The 25,678-nt window shown below is 40.0% G+C and overlaps 1 protein-coding gene across 1 annotated transcript; it reads left to right on the top strand.

Moving 5' to 3' along the window:
• Window positions 1-339: 339 nt before the first annotated feature.
• LOC102227035 (arf-GAP with SH3 domain, ANK repeat and PH domain-containing protein 2-like) lies at window positions 340-25,218 on the top strand. Its single transcript, XM_005808708.3, has 27 exons — window positions 340-468; window positions 7,837-7,909; window positions 9,558-9,703; window positions 9,785-9,859; window positions 11,023-11,072; window positions 11,167-11,296; window positions 12,241-12,326; window positions 12,886-12,961; window positions 13,052-13,138; window positions 14,183-14,286; window positions 14,790-14,859; window positions 15,107-15,194; window positions 15,274-15,322; window positions 15,397-15,563; window positions 16,234-16,367; window positions 17,457-17,545; window positions 17,614-17,803; window positions 18,777-18,862; window positions 18,933-19,048; window positions 19,873-19,940; window positions 20,755-20,862; window positions 20,940-21,273; window positions 21,357-21,591; window positions 22,488-22,546; window positions 23,384-23,442; window positions 23,534-23,653; window positions 24,344-25,218. Exons 1-27 carry the CDS (start codon window positions 340-342, stop codon window positions 24,416-24,418), a joined length of 3,003 nt encoding a protein of 1,000 aa, XP_005808765.1. The 3' UTR covers window positions 24,419-25,218.
• The last annotated feature ends 460 nt before the right edge of the window (window positions 25,219-25,678 follow it).

The raw sequence follows: 25,678 nt of genomic DNA, 5'->3' as shown, positions 1-25,678 counted from the left end.
TTAAAGCCATTACTTCAAAGTTAAAGCAGCAAACTGATAGTTTCGCCAGAGCCCGCCCAGGGGGCGTGGCCAGTGAGAGACTGTGGTTCCAGGAAATTGCAGCAGAGTGAGAGCTCTGTCCGTGTCTCCGCCCTGCTCGGTGCTCCCAGGTGAGGCAGCTGCTGGACGGACACAGGAATGTGACCAAGCCTTGAACATGGACTGACATGACGTTAGCAGAAGCTGGCCGAGGTTTGAGGATTTTCTGACTCCAACTCATCCGGCCAGGTGGAGCGGCTCCACCTGCAGGACCTGCGGCTCGGTTCGGCTTAGTTCTGCTGAGGACTATCACTCCTCAAGATGCCGGCGGATCAGATCAGCGTCACGGACTTTGTTGCGGAGACCAATGAGGACTACAAAGCTCCGACCACGTCCAGCTTCACCACCCGGATGTCCCACTGCAGGAACACGGTGGGAGCTCTGGAGGAGGTGGGCGCAATCACACACATCCACTCAGCCTCAGCAGGTCCAAGTTACAAACCAAATCCAGTCAGAGCTGAAAGGTTTTAGTCATGTTTGTCCACTTCCTGCTCTGAAAACAGCTGACTGGAACCTGAGAGGTTGTTTTCCCTGCAGTTGGAAGAGTTTGAGAGATTTGGTGACCCTCCTCTTCATGTTTCCACGCAGCAGAAAACTCGTGTTTCTCATGTTTAAAAACAGGAACAGAAAGCAGCACTTCCTCCTGCTGAAGCTGCAGTTGATTCGCAGCATTTTGTAACAGCCTGTTTGTGAAGTTTTGCAACTCGGTGATGATGAGGCTGGTTTTGTGGAGGAAGGTCAAAGGATGCTGATTTAAAACTGGGGTTTCCTGGATGCGCCGCAAATCCTGCAGAATCTTAATGTTTTCTCTTCTGACCATTTTACACACAGACCGTCAGTTAGAGGCTGAGCAGCTCTGTAAAGTAAAAATTAACCATCCAAGAAATTACTCAAGAGTCAAAAAGTATTTGGTAAAAAGTACTGAGTTATTTGATAACATTTAATATTTAAACATTACATCACCAGTCTGGTGAATTTTGATTAAAACATGTTTGTTTTTCATTCAGTTGGTAGAAAATCCAGAAAATTTACTCAAATGAGAGTTTAGATACTTCATAATAAAATCGCTCAGATAAAAGTAAAAAGTATTTTTTTTAAATGTAGTAAATGTAAGTAGTTTCTACTCAACTCTGCACTTGGATTATCTGAAAACATCGTTTTCCATTTGTTTTGGTTCTGATTCCAGATTATTCTGATTAAATTCGGCAGATTAGACCCAGTAAGATGTTAATAATCTGCTGTTGGTCCATAAAGCACTGCTTGGTTCTGGTCTCTAGAGATTTGTTCACTCTGTTTTCAGAACCAGAACTAAACAAGATGATGCAGTTTTTAGTTTCTATGCTATCTGAAACAAACTCCCTGAAAACCTGAGTTGTGCAGAAACTGTTGGCTCCTTTACATCAGAAGTGAAAACAAACTGAAAAATTACTTTCTTCTGATTTAATGTAAAGCAGTTCAGACTGTCGTTTGTGCTACAGATGTACACTTTGAAATCGCCTTGCATGTGTGTTGTTGACGTTGTTGTCCTGAAATGTGGTTTATGTTTTTCACCTTTTGTTCCTCTGGAGTCCATAAATCTTAGAAACGACTTTGTGACTCTTTCTAGTCTGACAGATGCAGGTGACTTTATGGTCGGGGCCATTTTGTTCTGTTTTTAAGATCTTTTAACCGGTTTCATGTTGACAGATACTGTAGGTCCGCTTTAATCAGACTCTGGTTCGGTTGGAAAGTCCGGTTCAGTTGGGGAGGTATGAGTGTGTAGTCGAACCAAAAAAGGGAACTCTGGTCCACCTCCAAACCTCGGTCTGGGTTCGTTTGAAGTGAACTCTGGTTCAGTTTGAATGCATATGTGAACGCTGAGTGGACTGGAGTGCAGAGCAGAGCATTTTGGGTAAATACAGCCCAAACAAACCCACTAGCCTAGCGCTAACAGGAGAAATGCTTTGCTATCTTTTACCAAGGACAAAAGAGAAATATAATGCTGCAAACCAATTATTTAAGAGTAGTTGTGACATCATCAGTGCTCATGTTGACCACAGCTGGCTAAAGCTCAGGAGACAGCAGACATCCCAACGAGAAATATTGTGATGTTTTAATATTTTGAGGTCTTTGTTGGAGCCCTAACCTGCAGCCACTGAGGCTCGTCTACAGGTCCGGTTTGTCTACAGGTCCGGTTTCCTGCTGGTTTCCTGCCAGTTTCCTGCCGGTTTCAGGTTATTAATTAAACATCATGGTTTAATTCTGCAGCATGATGTGGACTGGGACGGTCACTTTGCTTGTTTTTGACTTCCTTTAGGAGAATCTCTAAAGCTAACTTTGTCTGTCTTGGGTTGCTTTGCGATTTTAAGCCTTTAGTATGTCTTTTGTTTGTCTCATAGCTTTGCAGTTCATTTCCCTGAATCATTTTTAGACTCTTTGCGTGTGTCTTTGTTGTAGCCTTTTTAGGCAACGTGTCGCGTCTGAGCAAACCTTTTAATGTCGCCTACATCTGCTTGCAGACACTTTCTCCTCCTTTTGTCACTTTCTTGATTCGGAGAGACAAAAACAGCTCAGCATGACTCATTTTTACTTCTTGTGCCATGACCAGTTTGCACAAGGTGTTTTATGTTTTAAAGTATTCATCTTGATTTTGTTTTGTGTCTTTTTACTCGGTATATGATCTATAACTTTTTTCAGTTTACTAGCAGCATTTTCTTTACTGTTATGTTGTTTCTTGCATGCAGTTCTGGTCTCTTTGCATCCAGATTTGGGACATTACTGGTCACCTGCTGCTGGGTGTGTTTCATTTCAGAGTCTACTGTCAGTCAACCAAGTAAAATATATGTGTTAAAAGAAGGTTTCTTCAGTTTCCTCATTTGTCTTAAAAGAAACTGCTCTAAAAAGAGCTACAACAATGATGGAAATAGCATGAATGAAGATAAACCTGTTGTACAGAAAGAAAGAAACAGTAAAATGCAAATTTTAAACAAATAAAGAGCAAATGAATGGTCAAAGTAAACAGATAAAATAACCTTCAACCTTCATGGAGAAGATGCAGTAAATGGTGATGTGTTCATGCTGCTAGCATGTTAGCTAATATTTCAGATGTTAATAACTTGTGTTTTCATGCTGGTGTATTATTCTACAGTCTCACAGCATCAGCTGTTCACACTAACGGTATTTCACAGAGTGATGGAAACACAAATGAGAAATAGAGGAAAGAATAAAGTAGGCAGATATGTCAAGTTATTTTACCATCATAAAATTTATATTTAATATCACACAGGCCCAGTTGGGCTGTCTGAAGTGAAACCAGGCCCAATTACCGTAAAGATCAAAAACAAAATTTTAAAATTTGTTTTAGAGAACCTGCCGTTTGTAAAGGAAGAGGAGAGGCCTGTGGAGAGACAAAGGAAAGAAAAACAGAGCATCATCTGCATATGGTATAATTACAGATGTAACTCTACAGGATCTGAATTTGTTCCACATAAAATGTTTAATAAAATATTTAGGAAATTAGATCAAGTTCAGATTTCAGCCTTTTTTACACACATATAAAAGAATAATTCATCAAAATACTGATTAACCTGCAGAAGTAACCAGACAGGCTGATAGTGGAGCCATTTTGGTTTCTTTGCATGCTTTGTTTACTAATCTGCTCTGGGTGTGTTGTAGGGTTTGCAGATCTACACAACAGTTCAAATCAAAGTTCTGCTCACAGTATCAATGTTTGCAATATTCCTATCACAGAAAGTCCTTGGATGCTTAAAGAAAATCAATTATTACTTATGAAGAAATCCATTTCTCCAGGCACTGTAAGACTGCCTGGATCTGTTCCCAGTTGGGTGATTTATGTATTCTTGCCTGAGACTGTTTCAAAAAGCGTTCCAGATTTGATACAGTTTCACCTTTATGAAGCGTTTAGGAACCGAAGAACTTCACTTTCACCAAAACAAATGGAATGAAGTCTTGGGTTGGTCAGATGTGGGATTCAGACAGAAACACCTTTTCTTCTCTGATGTGAGGTGCAGTAACTTTATATTTGATTCATCAAATATTTCAATTGTTTACATCAGTGAAAAGGCAAATATGGGTGAGTAAAACCCACAGGACTAGGCATTGTTTTCTCCTGTTGCATGCTGGGATATCGCCACTGAAGTCGGATCAAGTCCCAACAGGATGAGCCTCACTTTGATCCTCCCTCTTACTCCAGATTATGTCTCTCTGCTGAATCCCCCCATCTTTTAATTGTCTTTCTTCTCTTCCATAATTCCATCCAGTCTCTCCGTTTGTTTCTTCTCTGCAGTTTTAGCTTCAGTCGTGTCGCAACTTGTCTGCTAGAAGTGATCTGAGTAACTCCAACTCATCGGCGACTCACTCATTTTCAGACGACGGCAGGCGCATGAATTCTGTCACCGTTTAGCTCCAACAGACTGGAAAAGAATCTGGACTGGAAAACAAATGAGAGGATTAGGAAATAAAAGCACAATAATCAGCCTTCTATCCATCAACTCCTGCTCATCAGGAGGCAACAGGAGAGATTGAAAGTTAAACCATAAAACAAATTTTTAAATCTCTTTCAACAGAACCAGATTTTTTCTCTTTTTAAATGTTCATTAAACATCTAATTGTCCTGCCATAAGGCTCTCCTAGTCGTTAGTAGTTTCTTAAGAATTTGCTTTAGCATCTTTTATTTGCATTAGCTTTAGTCAAGTCAGTATTAATGTCTTGATTAAAAATGTTTGTAGGTCTTAGTTTAGATCAAAGATAATATTGCAATAGATACATGATCAATATCAATAGATAATGCGTCTGAGAGAATATTCAATCATTTCAATGAACTCCAAGCCAGAACCGCACAGCATTCTGGGAAATGTAGGCAAAGGAAGGACTTCAGCCACTCAACCGCTCACAGCTAGCTAAGCTAGGCTGGTAGCGCCAACTATCACTCTCATTCATTCTTCGGTTACCTAGCAACTCACTCATTCCTCGGTTACCTAGCAACAGCCTGCTGAGTAACTTGCGCAGCAGCAGTTTCAGGTTTTGCCACCTTTCCTTCCGAACAGCTTGAGAAGAAACCGTTTAAAACAGGAAGCATCACTCCACCAGTTTGGCAATATTTTAGATATTTAAAACAAAAACTAATCAATAATTATCGATATGGACTCACATGAAACCACTTTAGCGTGATCCATTTTTTAGCCATATCATCCAGCGATGGTTTGATAACACATTACTGTGATAAGTTTCTGTGGGGGGTTTTTTCTATCTTTTGCTTTTAAAATAAAATACCTTTTAATTTATTGATCTTAAATCAATCTGGAGGAATATACAGAAATTAAATACTAGAGCTGATCTCCTTAATCTGTTGCATTTTATTACAAAACCTGGAGCATTTCCTGGTCAAGCCGGCTTTCTGTTCCCGTCAGATTTCTGGGTTTCAAAGCTTCAGTTTTCCAGATAGAGACCAAGCAGACTTTGCTCGCTGTCTTCAGCCGCTGAGCCACTGAGCTTCTGGACTTTCTGCATGTTTCACGCTGTGAGTCACTGAGCTGCAGCTGGAAACCAGAACAAACTCCAGATTAAAGGTGTGCAGTTGGGCCGAGTCGTGTGACTAATGCAGTACAACCAGCAGAACAGATTTCTACTTCATTCTTATACTTCTTCTTCAAATAGTAATTTTGTCACTTGGCAGCGGCTTAATGCCTTTAGCTATGAAATACTTTGTGAAAACAACCAGGTGGATTTCAAAATGGAGACTCTGAACATGGAGGGTCAGAAATTTGTGTAAAAACACAAAAGTGTTCCAGAGTTGGGTAGAAGTTACATTTATTTGTGCAACTTTTTGGAAAAATTTAGTAATTTTATTATGAAGTATCTTTACTCTTGAGTAAAATTTCTGAGTAACTTCATCAAATGAAGATGAAGTTTGTTTTTGTTACTTTATTTTGAAAAAAAACTTCATCTTCTGTTTGATTTTGTTAATTTATGATTTGTTACATACTGCAGCTTTAAATCCCAATAAGCAGCTGCCGGCCACGCCTCCCCAAACTCAACATTTACACTCGCTTGTGAACGTGGCTGCAATCAGATGCACAGCTATGCAAGCATATATCTTTGAAAAGCAGAAGTGGAGCCTCCTGCAGAACCAACAAGAAAGGAGCAAGTGGTTTCTGGATAATAAGTAAATAACAAAGCAGCCATTGTACAGCAGTAAAACGAGCTGACTAAACACACTGGAGCTCGGCTGGGGTTGCTAGGTAACGGGCTGGAGCTCGGCTGGGGTTGCTAGGTGACGGTCTTTGAGGTTTTTGAAATGGGTCATTTTCCAGACACCAAAAATATGAATTTATTTCCAAAAACCAGGAGGGTGGAGTTTTTTAAGCAGTTGTTCTGTTTTTAGAAGCAGTAGAGACACAATTTTTTTTGTCCCTCTTGAAAATGAGATCTAGATCTCAACGGGGTTTTCCTGGTTAAATAAAAGAAATTAAAAAAAAAATTTAAAAATGGAAGAACAGAAGCATTCAACATGTGCATTTTGCAAACCTACAAGTGGACATTTGAGCTATTGTTGCTTTCCCACAATCTCCAGCCACTGGGCCCATTCTCCTCTGACCTCTGACCTCAGCGACGCATGTTAAAATCCTCCTTTCCTCTATTCTGATGTCCAGTAAGTCGTATATCTTGGAGGTCTAAATGCATTAAGCTGCTGTGACGTTTGTCTGGTTGGCCTTTGTGGTAACAAGTGTTTGTACGGATGTATCTAATAAAGCGGTTTGGTCTGTTGCGCAGCTTTCCTGTTGAGTAACGTGAGAAGGAACGTCTATTTTTGACTGGCAGCAGCTCAACGTCTTCATGTTGAGAAAAAGTTTGTGTGGTCAGAAGAAATCTGTTTAATTAAAACCTCCATGTTGCAGATATGAGTTTGACTGAGTGAGTCTGGAGCTGCAAACAAACGAGTGAACTGAAAGAAGCTTCGTGGTCAACGTGTCGTTGCCTTAGCTTGTCAGTTTTATCTGGAACTTCCTTTTCCCTTTTATAGCATCAAGTCGGCTTGTTTTTGCCGACAGACGAACTTCATTTATAAGCGACTCATTAAGACCCGCCGGCATCAAAACTAGAAGCAGGAACTACAGATTTAGCTTCGCTGCTTTGACATTTGTGGTAAATTTGCAGACATTTTCTGCTGATCTTTCAGTATTGTCAATTTTTTTATTTTTTAGCTTTTTATTATTTTCCTGGATTTTCACCGTTTTGCATCTTTTGTGGTCATTTTCATCAGTTTTCTCCACCTTGCATTGATATTTTCCCCTTTCTGCTGCTTTGGCCTGTTTGATTTCTCCATAACGCAGCAGAACCGTTTGTCAGCAGGGTTCTGTGTTTGACGCTACACAGTAAAAAATTAACAGCAATTTTGGTTATTTAGCCAAATTCAGAGAGATAAATAGGGGTTAATTTTTCAGTCATATTTTAACTTCTAAGCTAAATATTTAGTTTGTAAACTATGATATGAATGTATAACATAGGGCTGAAAAATTAACCTGCTTTTTTCTCTCGGACTAAATAACCAAATTATTGTTAAGTTTTAACTGTGTAACTTTATAAACGGCGCCTCAGTTTGGACCAAAAACAGATCATGAGAAGTTTAGTCGGCTCTTTTCTGATGAGATTCAGTGCAGTCGGGTTTTTTTGTTGTATATTTTAGGAATCTTGTTTGTTTGTGTAATTCGGTGAAGTTCAGGACCAGCGCTGACCTTTGACCCGTTGTGTTTTCTCCAGGCTCTGGACCTGGACAGATCGTTCCTGTCTAAGATCAAGAAGTCGGTGAAGGCCATCAACCACTCCGGCATCAGTGAGTAAACTTTCCTCTTTTAGCACATTAAGATGGATGAAGATGGTTGAACTTCATCCTTCTCCCCTCTTCAACTCCTCTGGGATTTAGGGTCAAAGGTCAGGTTTTATTTAAGATGCTAACTATCTGCATTTGGAAGCGTTTCTTTGTTTGTATCCTTCTGAGGAAGTCCTGTTTTCTGAAATAAACTCTCTTGAAAAGCTGGTTTCCATTTTTATCGACTCAGCAGGAAATGTGGGCGAAAGGAAGCGGCTTCATTAAAAACCCAAAATATGTAAATTTAATGCCAATGATGCCATTTAGACTTTTTTTAATTCTTAGTTTTTATTGTTACTATTGTTATTTATTTATAAAATTATTTAATTTATGTTTATTTATTTCTTCGCCCTTTGGACTGACATTATTTCTTTGTGACAGAATATTTGAAAATCCAGGGGGGTTTTTAATGAATGTTATTTTATTATCACTATAATGGATTATGTATTTATTCCCCCTCAGGATTAGCATTTCTACTGTGTCAGTTGAAAACCTCTTAGTTTTCTGGCTGCTGTTTGAGCTGGGGGGCGTTTGGTTCGTCTGCAGCCGTGCGCTGGGCGGGTGGGTCTGACTTCAGGCAGGTGGAGTCTCGGCTCCCAGCATTCCTGTCATACTGCTTCCTGTTGCGGCACGCCGCCTCTCTGACGCAAGGAGGAAGGAATCCCAACACACACAGCAGGGAGTCCAGCGCAGCACCAAACTCGCTGCCTCAACATGTTTCTGTCGGAGAACCGGCAGCAGCTTCAGGTCTTTCATGATCTGTTGGGATGTCTGAAGACTCCAAAGGTTTATTTTTAGGTTTCTCTGTTGATGTTTGGCTCCTTTTGAAGGTCCAAAGCGTGGCTTGGGGGCCTTGTACGGCCACAACACTGGTTTAGTCCAAATTTAAACTTAAGAACAGTAAAAATTTGTTGGTCGAAGCACCAAAATAAGTTAATTTTATTTGTAATAAGGGCTTAGTTATTCCAGACAAAATAAAACACAAAGCATTCCTGTTTTAATTTGTCTTTTTGCATTTTCTTTAGTTTCTTAGTAAATCAAACCACATGAATCCACTGACATTTACTCAAAAGTGGATTTTATTGCAGCTAAACTAACGTTATGTTTCACATGGTGAAATATGAATGTGTCCTTTGCTTATGTTTATGAAAGGTTTGTCTAAAGTACCTTAAAAGGTAGAGTTAGGGAGACTCTACTTCAGCTTCAGTTATTACAGCTGGAAACTAAAGGTCAGGCCTGAAATCTGGGTGTGGTGATGAACTCTGACCTGTACATTCAGAAACACATAAAGACGGATATAAAGCCGGCCTTCCATCACCTGAAGACTAACATCTCTGCAAGACCTAGAGAAACTCATCAACGCTGTTATCATTAGCCACATTCTTTACTGCAGCAGCGTCTTCACAGGTCAGAGAATAAACGTAAGAATATTTCAGTTAGTTTTTATGAACCACTGAACGGTTTAACTCCACAGATCTGCTGCTAAATCCCACCAGTTTAGAGCTTCTTTTGAGTTCAATGTGAGCTGGAACATGGATTATTTCTAGTCTGGATTATAACTTGTCTTTATTTGCCACTGTAATCTGATGTTCCTGACGGTCTTGTGTCGCAGCTCATGTGGAGAACGAGGAGCAGTACGTCCAATCCCTGGAGAAGTTCGCAGGAAACTACATGAACGACATGGAAGGCGAACTCGGTGCCGCCTTCCTGAAGTTCGCCGTGTTCACCAAAGAGCTGGCGGCTCTCCTAAAGAACCTGGTGAGGATTTTCTCCAGAGGATTAATTTGGTCGCTACTTTTACAACTTGAAAAGGTTTTTAACGTCTTTCTGTTTGTGCAGCTGCAGAACATGAACAACATCATCACATTTCCTCTGGACAGTCTGCTGAAAGGAGATCTGAAAGGAGTGAAAGGGGTTTGTGTTTCAGTTTCTCTTTGACAGTTTCACACCAGCTCACTAAATCTGAGTCGCTTCATGTTTCCACAAAGAGACACTTGACAGGTTTTCTTATTTTAAATCCATTATTTAATGTTCTTGTGGAAAACACAACACATGTTCTTTTCTACAGTGGCGAAAAGATGCTAACGCTGCTAATACATGAATCATGCAAACTTCAAAACACAGACGCAGAAAGTAAATAACAGGAACTAAAATGGAGCAGATCGCACAAACAGGGAATAAAAAACGCTGCAAACTCACTCCAAACCAGTAGGGGGAGTCGATCACCTAATCATTTGGAACCAGATCATCAGTAAAGACAAGTTGTCCAGAAGAAAGACAGATGCGTTTTTCTTGGTCTTTTTCTAATGTACAATATTTTACAGTATTGCAGAAAAGCTGCATATTTACGTAGGTAATTTTGCTACTCCAGACGCCCCCTAGTGGTCTGGAGTACTTCTGCTTTGTGGTGCAAGTTTGTAGCGTTTTAAGCTTCTTTTTTTTTATTTTGTATTTCTTGTGGTTGCAGGATTTTGTTCTACATTTGTTTTTGCGTTTGTGTGTTTTGGAGTTTGCATCATTCATGTGTTGCGATTCCATCCGCTGGCCAGATTCCTAATCCTTTATTGGTGATGAGAAACTAAGAAGAGTTTCAGGTGTTATTTCCTCACGTTTTTTTGCAAATTTATTTTACAAATTACAAGTTCTCCATCTTTGATTTTTAAATTTTGCAGCAGTCTCCTCTAAATCCAGTTAAATTTTCCATTATTATAGCTGTGAAAAACTGTTTTAATTAGTTAAGTGATTTTTTTCCCCACATTTGGTCTTGACTTGTCTTCTGTGAATTATACTTTTACATAAAATTATAATTTATAGCACTAAATTCCCCTTATTCTGTGTTTTTACTCATAGTTTAATCAAAGAAATTTTGTGTTATGCTTCTGATCTAATTAATCTAAAATCTCTCCTGCACTTTAGTGTAGCCTGTGGATGAGTCTTTCTTTACTAAACATGAACTCATGTTATGATAAGAAAATATTTCCAGAGTGACTCGATGGTCAAAGTTCAACCTGGAGCTGTTTGCTGCTTTAAGCGTCATTTGCTGAGAATTTATGACGTCTCCGGTTTGTTCTTTTCAGGACCTAAAGAAGTCATTTGATAAATCCTGGAAGGATTACGAAACAAAACTGTAAGAATATAAATATTACAGTCAGATCGTCCAGATTTGTTGTATTTAATTATTCTTCATATTCTTTATAACATCTTGCCGTAACCTGTTGCAGAGCAAAGATTGAGAAGGAGAAGCGAGAACACGCCAAGCAGCATGGCATGATTCGAACCGAGTTCAGCGGAGGAGAAATTGCAGAAGATATGGAGAAAGAAAGACGGATTTTCCAGCTTCAGATGTGTGAGGTCAGAGTCTTCGCTGACGAGCTGAAACTTCATGACCACATGAAGCTCTGATCCTCCTCTGATGAGCGCTCAGCTGCTGGCTGGTTCTTCTGATGAACCAACTGGACATACGGAACTACTCACTGGTCCAAATCATCCCTAATTTCTTGTTTGTTCTTTAAAGGAGTCAGACTTTATTGCAGTAAAATAATTTTTAGCAATAGTTTTTCACACTTTCCGAATGACTTCAAGTGTTTTTTTTAAATTTGACTGCTTTGTTTTTAAAAGAAGTATGGAACACCATTCTGTCCATACATAACAGAAAACTAAAAATGACTATTTTAATCCAGACCCTTAATTTGCTCATTTTTTTATGGTTTTATCTACAGGAACAGTGAAGTAGGAATAAGAAAACATAAGGGGACCAAAAGCAGAACCCTGAGGGTCCCCAGCCAATACATGACAGACAATTTAAAGAACCTTTTTAACTGAGATACCTTGGCTCTGTGTCTGCATCCTTTCACTAAGACTTCAATGTTATTTATCCAGTTTGTACTCAGCAGTGCCCCCTATAGGTCATATATGGAACAATAAAATGAGCTAACTGAGAAATGTCTTCTATTTTATGGAAAAATATTATTTTAAAGTTGCCTTTTGTTCACTTAGTGCCTTTAATGGATATTAAATTTAACTTATCAGAGTATTTAGACCCTTTTAGGCATTTCCTACAGAGCAGAACCAAGTGGACTGTTTTCATGTAGCAGAACTAAAAGTAATTCGTCATTCTGAGCTCAGTTTGGGTAACCGCTTCAGATATCGGCTCATCACATCTAAACCCGGTTCACTGAAAGGAGGAAGTTGGGTTTTTTAAAAGTATTTTATTCCAGAATATCAGTAATCTGCAGCCACATAGTTTTTATTCAATCGTTTATCAAGTTTCCTCATCTCTGCTTCTGTCGCTGCAGTACCTGCTAAAGGTGAACGAGATCAAGCAGAAGAAAGGCGTCGACTTCCTCCAGAACCTCATCAAGTACTTCCACGCTCAGTGCAAGTAAGAAGGCCTGAAAAATAGCAAAGAGTTTAAAACTTTTTAGTTTCTTTGCCAAAATCAAGAAACAAACAAATGTATCTGTAAAATAACTCCTCTGTTTTTCATAAATAAATTCACGTTTACCAGGGTTGTTGAGACGTTTTGTTTGCCCAATTCAGTTAGTTTTAGTTTTTAAAGTATGTTTGCTAATTTTTTAGTTATTAGTATAATATTGTTTAGCTTAAGTTATTATTAGTTCTAGTTAATTACGAGGTCCAGAATTCAAAGGTTTTGTATTGTAATTATATTTACATCAATTGGTTAACAGAAAAATAAAAAAGTGTATTCGGTTATTGAACAACCTGCTGATCCTGGTGTTTTCTCCCAACTTCTGCTGTCGTCATTTTGCGGACAAGCGTAAGTGTCGCCAGAAGGAAAATGGAGCTCTTTCATTTACCCATTAATTACCGTTTTTATTATTTCAGTTAACAAAAATGTTTTCTCCGTTTCAGTTTTTGTTATTTTGTTAGTTTTAGTTAACTGTAATAACCTCAATATGCACATTTTGCTCTTGATGCAGTTTTTTCCAGGACGGACTTAAAACCGTGGAGAATCTGAAACCAGCCGTAGAGAAGATGGGCTCGGAGCTGACGGCGGTGAGGAATCACGGTCTCTGATGAATGTTAAAGCTTTTTGTTTCACACAGAATGTGACTTTAGTTAAACGTTTTCTGTTGTTTATTTCAGATCAAACAGACTCAGGATGGAGAGAGGAAGCAGCTGAGTCAGCTCCGAGACGTCCTGAAGGCATCGCTGCACACCGAGCAAAAGGAGGTGGGAACATCTTTTATCGCTTTATTCTGATTTTCTCTGTTTCACATTTCTTCTGGTTTTGCTTTTTTGTCTCACATTAATGATTGAGATCACAAAACAAATGTCAAAAAGAACCCTAAACAAAGTTAATAGCGATTAACATTTCATTTTGCTCTGTCTGATTACTGTTTGACCTGTAGAGAAAAAACTTCAACAGATCCTCTCTGACAGCATGAAGCAGGCTAAAGGATCTCTAAAAGCGACACATCATGACCTCATCTAAAAAAGTTTAAGAACAAACGAGAGACAGATTATTTTTCCACCTGATGGTTCACTAGATTCAGTTTGATTGGGAACAAAATTATAACATTTGTTATATTTCCAGTTGCTGTGGTTCTCTTTCTCACTGATTGAAATAGTCCAGACTGGGGCGTGCTGTGGTGGCGCAGGGGGTTAGCACGCCCCACGTTTGGAGGCCTTAGTCCTCGACGTGGACGTCGGGGGTTCGACTCGACGACCTGACGACCTTTACCGCATGTCTTCCCCCCTCTCATCACCCTCCTTCCTGTCTGCCTACTGTAGAAAAAATACGAGCCACTAGCGCCGCAAAAAAACTCTTCGGAGAAAAAAAAAAAAAAAAAGAAATAGTCCAGACAAATTAAAACACCTGTTCCCCTCCTCACCTGTGGGGGCGCTGCACCCAGAACGACACAAAAGCCTCTGAAGAAGACACTGAGCGCAACTTCCTTCATCACGACATGCAAACTCCAAAAAAATGGAGTGGCGTCAGATTTTAGTGGTTGGTGGATTTCTCTTTTGTCTCTGGTGGAAAAACCACGAGCCATTTATTTTGCTAGGCTAACAGTAGGCTAATGCTATGCTAATGTTAGGCTAATGCTAAGCTAACGCATTAATTTTGGTTGAATTTACCCAAGCATTTGTGTTTGCTCAATTTATCTTTCTTGTATCTAACGTTTTCTGAGACAAAAGAGCAAAAACAGAAGAAATTTTCACAGAATGTTTCTGTTTTAAGGAGTTGTTGATGAAGTTGTGCTTGAACCTCAGGAACTTCAGGCAAAGCAGAGCGTAGGTTACAACCTCCATCAGCTTCAAGGAAACAAGGCTCACGGCACCGAATACTCTGGATTCCTTTACAAGAAGAGTGAGGGGTGAGTGAACTCCAACTCCCAGAATCCAACAGGAAAAGATGGAGGCTAGAGCCAGTTTACCAGAACCTGTCTGCATCTTTTACATTTTACATTTTTGTTTTTCGTAGAAGTGATTCCACATTTTGTCACCTTACAACCAGAATATTTAGTGATTTTATTTTTAGGATTTTATGAACATATAGTAGAGCATCATTATGGGAAGAAAAATTATTTAAAACTTTTTACAATTAAGACAGAAAAAAGTAAAAGGGAGCTCCCTGTTTTTCTTTTAAATGTATCAATCAAACTCCTCCATTTCTTCTCCAAAAATGAAGGTTTCTTTCCCTGGAACCTGAAACTTCTGTTGCTCTTGGGGTGCTGATTTCTTCATTTCATTGCAGGACTGTTCCGTCGTCCAAAATCTGATTTCAGCGAGATTTATCTGCTTTTTATTAGCATTTAGCATGTAAATAGCAGCTGAAGCTCTTTGGTGTTTGGTCTGAAGGCTGTTTTTGCCTCCTCAGGTTGAGAAAGGTGTGGCAGAAGAGAAAATGCTCCGTCAATAAAGGCCTCCTGACCATCTCCCACGGCACGGTAAGACCTCCGAGTCCTCTCGTCTCATTGGTTGTCCTGTATGAAAAGCTCCTGCTCCCTTTGTTCATTGAGGTTTCACTGTGTTGTGTTTGAGTGTAAAGCTCGACTGGACATTTTCAAAGGTCATTTTTAAACTGTAAATTACAAATGTCTTCATAAAAATGTTTGAAATGATTTTGGGGATGTCTAATACATGTGGTAAATGCTCCATCAAATTCAGTTTGTCTCGTCTCTCTCTGTTCAAAAGCCCAACAAACCTCCAGCCAACCTCAACCTGCTCACCTGCCAGGTGAAGACGAATCCCGACGAGAAGAAGAGCTTCGACCTGTTTTCACGTACGCAGCAGACGCAATCTGTCCTCACATCGGACCAACACGATTTCCATGTTTTCATCTGTTTGTTCCTCTCTTGCAGACGACAGAACGTACCACTTCCAGGCCGAAGACGAGGCAGAGTGTCAGGTGTAAGTTCCCGCTCCAGAGTCCGTTGTTGGCGGCCATGTTGCTGTTGATTCTGACGGTAAACTGTGTGTTTCAGCTGGGTGTCGGTGCTGCAGAACAGCAAGGAGGAAGCTCTGAACATGGCCTTCAAAGGCGACCAGAACGAAGGGGAGAGCAACCTCGTGCAGGAGCTGACCAAGGCCATCGTCGGGGAGGTGAAGAGGATGAATGGGAACGACAGCTGCTGCGACTGCGACGCTCCAAGTGGGTCTTTGCACCATCAGCTCAAATTTACCACCTAATAAACTTTTTCCTTAGACACGTTGCAGCGTGACCTCACTGCTGGAGGGCAAAAAACTGCTAGCCAACAATACTAGCATTGGTTTTAGCTGTCAAGTTGTCGACATAACGAGCTAAATCTTAAACATATGTGCGATATATAAAAGGAAAAGGGACACAGTGCCTTTCTACTAATTGTCAACACTACGGCAACTAGAAAAAATGTCAGGAAAAAGTTTTGGCTAAAAAAAAAGTGAGGGACAGGGAAGTAGTTCAGTTATGCTAGCTTGACTATGACATTCTAAACATGTAGATGTGCTGTGGAATTTATTGTGTTTGGGTTCAATTAAAATAAATACGACCAACTTTTCTGTTACAAAAAACTTTTCTATTGTTCTGATGTGGTCATTTTCTCCCCAGTTCGCTGTAATCAATGAACCTAACACTAAATATCTAATTCTGTGTGAAATGGATCTTTTGGTTTCACTTTTTTAACTGAATTACTGGAATAAATGAACTTTTCAGTGATGTTTTCTTTGGAGCAGTAAGCCTGTAAAGTAACTAATGCAACGAAACATTGAAATGAAAAGAACTCTGCTCTGGATTGGATCCACCATGTTTTCATAGTTCTTCTCCCTCCTCATCCTGACTGCAGGTCCAACGTGGCTCTCCACCAACCTCGGCGTCCTGATCTGCATCGAGTGTTCAGGGATCCACCGGGAGATGGGCGTCCATTACTCCAGGATCCAGAGTCTGGAGCTGGACGTTTTGGGGACGTCTGAGCTGCTGGTGAGTCCGACTCGGTTTAACGTCTCTGAATGCGGCGGCTTCTAAATCCACTCAAATCACTTTTTTCGGTTTTTGAAGATTTAATTTTTGGAAAATCTACTTTTTTGGTTTCCGTAGTTCAGAGTGGCCCAGGACGGCCATCTTGTTTTGATAAGTGTGTTTTGCAGCTTCTGTTAATTTGGGCTTCAGATTATTTATTTTGTAGTAAAAGTCATACAAGAATACAGTCAAAATGATACAAGAATAAAGTTTTATTCCCAGAATAAAGTTGTAATATTAGGAGATGAAGTTATAATTTTTTGAGAACTAAAAAGAAAAAATAACAAAATCAAATGAGGAATATTGATTGACATGTGAAGTTATACTTTGGTATTGGTTTTAAAAATGAGGAAATACTTTATTTTTTAACAGCATCAAATTATTATCAGTTTTACTTTGGAACAATTTATTTTGAAGAAAATCACGTCAATAAGGAAACTCTATCCAAGCTTTTTTCTTACTAAAACAATTTTTTTCTCATAATTTCAGATGTTTTTCTGGTAAAATTGCGATTTTGCTCTGCAAATATTATGACTTTATTCTTGCAAGTAGACAAAAAGTCCTGTAGCCTTGTATACCCCAGTACTCATAAAATAATATGTAAACATTTGCACAGAAACATGAAATGAAACTCTAAAAAACGGATTCAGACAGTTTATCAATAAATAAAAGTTGATTTCTTGGGTTTGAATGGTTTCTTTCTGCTATTAGAGAGACAGTAGTCAGTCTTTGGCATGTTTAAGTTAAAGTTATTTGTCCAAATAACTGTGTTCAATGAAAAGAGAAGATGGTCTAGCAGTTTGTTTCCAGGTTCCTTTTGTCAAACAAAAGAGGGAAATTTATCAGGAGTTAAATATTTACAGCACATTTTGCTCTAAAAAAATAAGGAAACTGGAGAAAAGAAGAAGTTTTATGCCTAAACTTCTCTGAAAATCCTGTTTTCAACAACAGATGATCAGCTGATTCAGGCCAAAATGGATCCTGATCCATTTCCTGGATCAGACGGATCTGGTCACAGCTGATCGTCGTCTTCTGCTCTTTGTGTTTTAGCTGGCAAAGAATGTGGGAAATGCCAACTTCAATGACATCATGGAGGCAGATCTGGAGGGCGTAACCAAACCGGACCCAAAGAGTGACATGTAGGTTCTGCTGGTGCTGTTCTGTTGAGAAGCTGCAGGATCTTAACGCCGTCTGCGGGTTTTTCCAGGCAAATGAGGAAGGACTACATCACGGCGAAGTACACGGAGAAACGCTTCGCCCTGAAGTTCAGCGCCGACGCCGACTCCAGGCTGAAGGCCATGTACGAGGCCGTCCGGAAACGGGACATCCTGTCGCTCATCCAGGTCTACGCTGAGGGCGTGGACCTGATGGAGGCGTTCCCGCAGGCCGACGAACACGTACGAACACACACTCATCAACTAGAGGGGAGGATGTCCTCACAACACGCCACTGTGCAACCAGAGAACCACTGATACGTAGCTGTTCACTGAACTGGAAGTGATCCGCGCCATCTTAGTAGGCAAGGCGTAGCGGACCCATGGCTTCGAGACAAACAAAAACTAAATATGTAGACCAATGTGGGAAAGAATGATACATGAACAAAATGGTTGCTGATGGGATTGACCAGTTTGAGACGAAGAAGGAAAAAATGCCAGACGATGTGAACCAGCTGCCTCCGATCTCGTACTACCATGTAGTTCACTTCCTCATGAACAGGAAGAGTTCATACTCCTCCATCTTGGCTAGCAGATAGAAGCTACATTAGCTAAGCTAATTTAGCTAATTCAGCAGTAAGTACTACAGTAAATCCCAGTAAATCCCAGTAAATCCCGCTGGTATTTATCTTATCATTCCACAGACGTTTGTAGAATATTCATAAATTGTGATCATAATAGCTGTAATGTCTAAATGCTGTTTCTAGGTTAAGAACGAGTCGAGAACTCGTCTAAGCTTGTGGCTTGTTTATTGTTGTCATGGCAACCCCATAGCAACCGCCTAACAAGATGGCTGTTTAGTTACAAAGCTCATGGAAATGTGACGTCACACGGGAACGATGCACAATAAGAGGGACCAAAATATTAAGCTACGTGGAACTTTAGGTATTTTATAGACTAAACGGAAAATAACTTATATTACTAACAAAATTAGGCAAAATAAAACATTTTTATTGCATATGTGAGTTAATATTCATATACTTAGTTTTCATTTGATTTCGGTTTTCAGGTCATTTCTGTTTCTCTGAGTCGTTTTGTTTTCACAAGCCTTTTCAAATTTCCAGGCCACACCTTAGCTTTGGTTTCACTGCTGCCTTGTTGTTAAAATTCAGCGTTTTGTTACTCTGTGTTTAACTGCTGCGTTTGTGTCCGTCAGGAAAACGGAGAGACGGTGCTCCACCTGGCCGTCAGAGTGGTGGACAGAAACTCTCTCCACATCGTCGACTTCCTTGCTCAGAACAGGTAACGGCTGGCCGACTAACGTCCCTCTGGGCTGCTTACGTGACCTCTGACCTCTCTGACTTTGTTTCAGTGGCAACCTGGACAAGCAGACGGCCAGAGGAAGCACGGCGCTGCACTACTGCTGCCTGACGGGCAACAGCGAGTGTCTGAAGCTGCTGCTGAGGGGCAAAGCTTCAGTTTCCATCAGTAAGACTCAAACGGCTCATTTTACTGTTTACCAGTAAAACAACTTCTGCTTATGGAAATATGGCGGAATCAGTTCAGGAGTCATTTCTGTTTTATAAACTTTGCAGCTTCAGGTTTTGCTCTAATCAGTTGGCAGAATGTTATATAAAGAGACACCAAAATAATGCATCACTTTGCATAAAAATTTTCATCCTTTCTTAAAAGCAGGTGCAAAAAGCAGCTGAAAACCAGCAACTCAGTCAGAATGTGATCATCAGCAAGTTAGAGAAACTGTGAATGTTCTCTTTCCACATGAATATAATCATTTGCTATTAAAATCTTTTTAAACGTAATGGAAAATGGATTTAAAAAAGCAGACAAATGCATGAAATTCCTTTAAAATTGTAAGATTTTTCATCTTTCTGTGATTTCAGTTCACAAATTAGTCACAAAAAACTAATTTGTTGCTTTCCTCTTGTAAACATGTTTTAAAAACATAAATCAGCTTAAAGCCAGTCATCAGGTTTATTCTTATACATTTTTTATGAACTTTGACTTCATTTACTGTCTACCGTAATTTGCTTATTTTAAAAGTTTTGTTTCATAAATGCTTTTGCTGGTGTTAGAACCTAAATAAAAAATTATTTTCTGATAAATTTTGACAGAAGGAATCAAGTCTGCTACAAGACGATCAGTTCTAGCACGAATCTTTAGAGACCCTGAAAAGTTACACAAAACCGTTTTTCACTGGCGCTCATGTCTTTTTATAAACAGGAATCGAAGCTGCAGAATAAACCAAAATATTGATTCTAGATTAAATTTGTCGACTAAATTTGTCTCCACAGCAAACGAAGCAGGAGAAACGCCTCTAGACATCGCTAAACGCCGGGGACACTCTCAGTGCAAAGAGCTGGTGAGCTTTTACTGGTTGAACTGGTTATTTAAAGGTCGGCTCAGACTCTGTGCTAGGAATCCAACTTAGTTTGCATTCTGTTTTAAAGTTGTGGTGGTAAATTAGAAACCAGTCAGAGTTAGGTCACGTCTCCTACAAACTCAAACTTCAAGTTTCTCAGTTAAAAATGATTTAAAATTAATACATTTTTCCACATTATATGTGAAACTTTCCAGTATTCAGATTTTCCAAATATTCGTGTCGTCCAGTAATGTTTCGGTCATTTGTCACTTTTTTACTTCTAATTTTTTACTTTGAAACAGGAAATAAAATACATTTTATTTATTGTGCAAATAAAAGCAAATAATCCAGTCAGTTAACCAGTAATGATGAACTGGTTTTGTTCAAATGATCAGTTTGAGAGCAGAGAGTGAATCTGGTTTTTACTGTAACTAACGATTCGACAACAAGGACTTTAATGATTTTGAACTGAAGGTTTTGCAACTTAAACTTCATTAAAAACAGTAAATCTGATTGATGTAACTGATTCTGCCCCTTTAAGAGGTAGCAATGGACTTGAAGTGAAATTTATTTGGAAAACAGATTCTTTAAAAGGATAAATAAGAACCAAACCAGTCCATTGGTTTGTTTGGTATAAGACCAACAGTTTAGTGTCATGAGTAACAACAGATTTTCCTGCACAGCAACAAGTCATTACTGACTCTCAGGAGTTCATGCAGAAATATCAGATCTGTCTTTGTCTTATTTTAATATTGATTTTTTTCCGAGCATTCTGGGTAATGTGTCATTTACATCATCATGCTTCATATTCCAGCTGACTGAGGCTCAGACGGGGAAGTTTAACGTCCATGTTCACGTAGAGTATGAGTGGCGTCTTCAACACGAGGAGCTGGATGAGAGCGAGGACGAGTTAGAGGACAAGGTCGGCCATTTTAACACGCCGACAGACTCTCCTGTTTGGTATTCAGGATGTTAACGCCCTTTGGGATTTGTTTGCAGCCCATCCTGAAAACATCCCGACGTGACGACCGTCCGGTCAGCTGCATCGTTCCCGGCGCCATGCAGTCCAACCTTTCAGCGTTAGCGCACGACATCGCTTTCAAAGCCAAGCAAAGGCCTCCCATCCCGAGCTCTATGATCAGCAATGAGACATACGGCACAATGATGGAGGGGGCCCTGCCCCCGCCGGGGCCGACCCCACCGCTGCCTCCCAGAGGTCCGCACCGAGGACCGGGTGTTGGTAGACCGGCTGCAGTAGAAACCGTAGGAAGACAGCGTTCATCCTCTGACCCGTCTAACCCTCCCAACTCTGATTCAAACTCCTCCATGTATGGTGAGCGCCTCGTCGGTTTTGTTCACCATCTCTGATTCAAGGAAATGAAGAGAAATTTGACCTGTTTCATGTTCCTCTCCCAGTGCTCCCAGCTGTCCCTCCTCCTCCAGTTCCTCCTCCTCCGATTTGGAAATCCGGCAAGTTTGATGCAAAGAACGTGTCAGTCAAAAACACGCCGCTGCCTCCTATACCTCCTCCACCAGCTGGACGTCCACCGGGTCCACCGCTCACATCGCCGCCCCACTGCAAACCTCAACCTCCGACCCCGCCTCTGGACAGGCAGCAGCCCAGCAGATCACCAGCAACCGCATCACCCAAGTATGAACTAAGATTGACTGTTTGGTTCTAGTTTGAACAAATTGGAAGTTGACATGTCCATGGCATTGATCAGAGAATAAACTGACTTGTGGACAAAAGACTTGAGTTGGTCTAAAAGAACAGAGACTCTACTTCAAGTTGTCCCTCAAACACCTGAGCGTTGCCCTCAAAGATAAGAGACTCCACTTGGAGTTGGAAACACAGACGTAAGACAAGACTGTAACTTGTCCTTTAAAATGTGGGAATTGACCTTTACTAGGCCCACAGAGATTCGACTCAGTCTTCCCCTCAAAGACATGAGAGTACTTCAAATGTAAGACTTGAGTCCAGACTGCGAAATGCCCGTCAAAGCCTTGTGACTTGACTTAGACTAGGGGTAGTTAACTGTAACTTGTTTAGATTTGACTTGACACTCTACTTGGACTTGGAATGAAAAACTTGAGACCAAACTGCAGCATGCCTCTCAAAGACTTGCGATTTGCTTAGATTTAGACTTGATTTATCTACAAGTCTCCCCTCAAAGAAATGAGACTCGACTTGGCCTTGGACTTGACTGACCCCTTAAAGATTTTAGCTTTGACTTGCTCTTTGACGACTTCAGACTAGACCTGGACTTGTCCTGTAAAGACTTGGAACTACTTGGACTTGTATTTGCCTGTTAAAGCACTTTGATGAAAACCTCTTGTAACCATGTCTGGTTCTGGTTGACGGCGTCTATAAATGCTAATACCAGCATTAGAATCGTTACCACTAAGTACTGGTCTGCACTGTTGATTAGAATCAGTAATGGTCAGAACTGGTCTTACTGGTTAGAACTTGAACTAATCTTATCAGATTAGGCTTAGATGTAAAGACTGGAAGTGTTATAAGTTCGACTTTATTTTTGTTGGTTTCAGGTTAGAGAAGCAGGCTCCTCAAAGACCTCCAGTCAGAACTGCTTCTGTGAACAAACAAGGTAATGAACCTCTTTGCTTTTCACTCTTCAGTAACATTTAGACCAACAGCCTTGGATTTACAAGGTCCTGCTTTGCCCCTTAAGGAGTCCAGACCCACTGGGGTATGGATTCACTCAGACCCTGAAAGGTCTACTCTGGTAAATCTTTTAAGTCCTGGAAGTTGTGAGGTTTGTCTCCAGAGTTCAAGCCTGATTGATTTCAGATGTGGAGAATTATGAGACCAAGTCAACACCTCAAAGTAGTTGTTGTTCAGGATCCAAGGATTTCAGAACATTGGCTTGTTCGTCTGTCCTCGGTCCGTTCTTCCATCCAAACACCCAGAACACAATCTGTTTCCTTCCTGCTCTTCCTTTGGAGCAGGAAGGAAGATGCATTGAATCCAATGACCCATTGGCATTGGGTCATTGGATTCAATGAGAATCCTACATTGGTGCCAATCAGGCATTGCTTCTACTCCAGTTCCTCATTTTGGACACATCAGGTGTCATAAGACGGTCTAGTAAACAGGCGTACCTATAAAGTGTGCGGTCAGTGTAGCATTAGAGCAGGGGTGTCAAACTCCAGTCCTCAAGGGCCACTATCCTGCAGTCTTTAGATGTGCCACAGGTACAAAACACTGGAATGAAATGGCTTAATTACCTTCTTCTGGTGTAAAGGCCTGCTAATGACCTAATTATTCTATTCAGGTGTGGTGCAGCAGAGGGACATCTAAAAGTTGCAGGGCAGTGGCCCTCCAGGACTGGAGTTTGACACCTGTGCATTAGAGGGTTCTGGTGGCATTTAGCTCATCTTTATTAGCTAGTAATTCACCAACAACTTTCCCTTCTCCTTTCTAGGTGTTAAGTCTCCTGAAAGTCCGGCTCCTCCTACACCTAGACCCAGAACCACTGTCTCTGTGAGTCCTCAGACCTTCCAGATGTGAAATCATTTATGGTGTTTGAACCTCAGTGGGAACTTTGCCCTGCCTTATCTCTGTGGTTCTGTAGAAGCCAAAGCTAAAGAGGGTGAAGGCCATCTATGACTGCTTTGCTGACAATCCAGACGAGCTGACATTCAGAGAAGGGGAGGTGATCGTGGTGGAGGGGGAGGAGGACAGCGAGTGGTGGGTGAGTGTCTGTGACCTCCAGGAAAGGAAACGCGCCAAGAAAAGGAGAAAAATCAACAACTTGACATGTCAGGATGCTGAGTCAGGTTGATCCAAATGAGGATCCTACATGGCTCTTATATGTCACCTCTAACCTTTGTTTGATTTTGTTCATTGGTCTTTAAACTGTGCAAAGACAAATACACCCCTTAACACATTCAATGTATGAAATTACTTTTCAGATGCAATGTTCTTACAAACTTGTTTTAGTTTAGTTAGAATCACCAAAATAATTTAGATTTGCTAAATGCCAGAAAACCTGAGAACTTTTTTTTTTAGAAACTTCTGTTAGTTTCCTTGATTTCAAAAGTTTACATACATTTGGTCAGTGTCAGAAACAACTTTCTCTTAAAATGTATAACTTGTGTCGTTTTATTCAATGTATGTAAATATTTGGTTTCAACCTGAAGCAGAGGATGAATATGGCAAATATTTTATGCATAAACTAAAAGGAGATGTGCCAAGAACTGAACCATGATTCATTTTTCTGAACTATTTCTTGCCACTTTTAACATATTTTAAGGTTTACAAGCAATAGTTTTTAAGTCTACTCTATACTATCGGTCTTCATTTACTGTTTCTCTTGCTAGTTTTGCTTTTTTTGTGATTTCTTAATGATGTTTCCGTAACCGGCGTTTCCTTTGTGTTTCAGATCGGTCACGTTGAAGGAGAACCGGACAGAAAGGGAGCGTTTCCCGTCACCTTTGTTCACTTTATCACTGAGTGACCTGTTCAGTCCTGTAAAGAGTTAACATTCTCCACCAGAGGCCCGACTGGATGTAGCCAGGAAAAGAACTCAAACTGGATCATAAACGACCCTCTGGCTTTATGTCGGATCTGATGTGTAATATCTGAAACTTCGAAAGGTTTATTTTATCTAACGTGCTGAACAATTGTTTGCATCTCTAAATTATGTTTGTGCCTTGTTTAAACTTTTAAAAATGTATTTTAAAATCAACTTGAGTCCTGGGAATATTTTTGAAAACGTTTAAAATGAAAGTTGTGGAGCTTCAGCATGCAGGCAGACGGCAGGAACGCTGCGTCTGCACGTATAATTCACTGTAAATATGGAGACGAATTACGTCTGCTGAATATGCAACACATCTGCAGGTATTCCCAATTTTAAAAATCAAGAGTTCAAAAACTTTAACTATTGATGCTCATTAGAGCTAAATACCAATAAAAACACAAGTCTTCCTGTAGGTTGGAGAATTTTTATCAGCTCCAGGTAAATTCTTGGTTCATTCTTGCTACATAACGCAAACATTAAGGTGCCATTCATTGGTTAAAAAGAAGCTGGTACTGTTCGATGGTTGGAAGATGAAGAAGAGAAATGACTCTCCTTCAACGAAGTCGATCCTGTGTCTTAATGCTTCAGGTCAAAAAGTGGAAAAGATGTAAAATATTTCAACATTTTCTCGACAGAAAAACCGGCGGTGAGATTCAACAATAGGGTCAAGAAGGGTAAAACGGGAAACGGCTGTTAGATGTTGTTGTTTTCTCTCCAATAAAGACACTTCGATGTAACTGGGGATTCTGTTTTGTTTTGTTTTTACTAGATAATATTCTGCTACATTGTTGGTGAATTTCCTTCTCATGAAAACACATTTTGATTTTCCCAAAGAGCCGTTAGTGGAGCAAACATGAGTCAAACTCAGATGAGCACAAAACTGAATCTGTTTAGTTTGGCAAATCAAACTCGAAAGAACAATTTCTGTCAAAGTAATTATAAGACATTCTTACTCAGAACTAAAGTAAAGTTGGTGTTTAATTTCTGATTGTTTTCTACTGCTTTATAAACCTTTTTAAAAAATGACCTATTTCTTTTTTTAAACACCAAGCATCTATCTGAATTTTGTTTTAAAATCTAAGGATTTGGGTCATTGCTCAAATGGTAAAAGTCAAATAAATTTGTCTTTGCGTAAAACCTGCCAAAACCTGACTTTCAGATATTGTCATGACTTGATTGCAGTACAACAAATGTGCA

Source organism: Xiphophorus maculatus, chromosome 15, assembly GCF_002775205.1.
Source record: "Xiphophorus maculatus strain JP 163 A chromosome 15, X_maculatus-5.0-male, whole genome shotgun sequence".
In the NCBI taxonomy this organism is placed as follows: domain Eukaryota; kingdom Metazoa; phylum Chordata; class Actinopteri; order Cyprinodontiformes; family Poeciliidae; genus Xiphophorus; species Xiphophorus maculatus.
The sequence above is the reverse complement of the archived record's forward strand: the minus strand, read 5'-3'. Positions and strand labels throughout refer to the sequence as shown.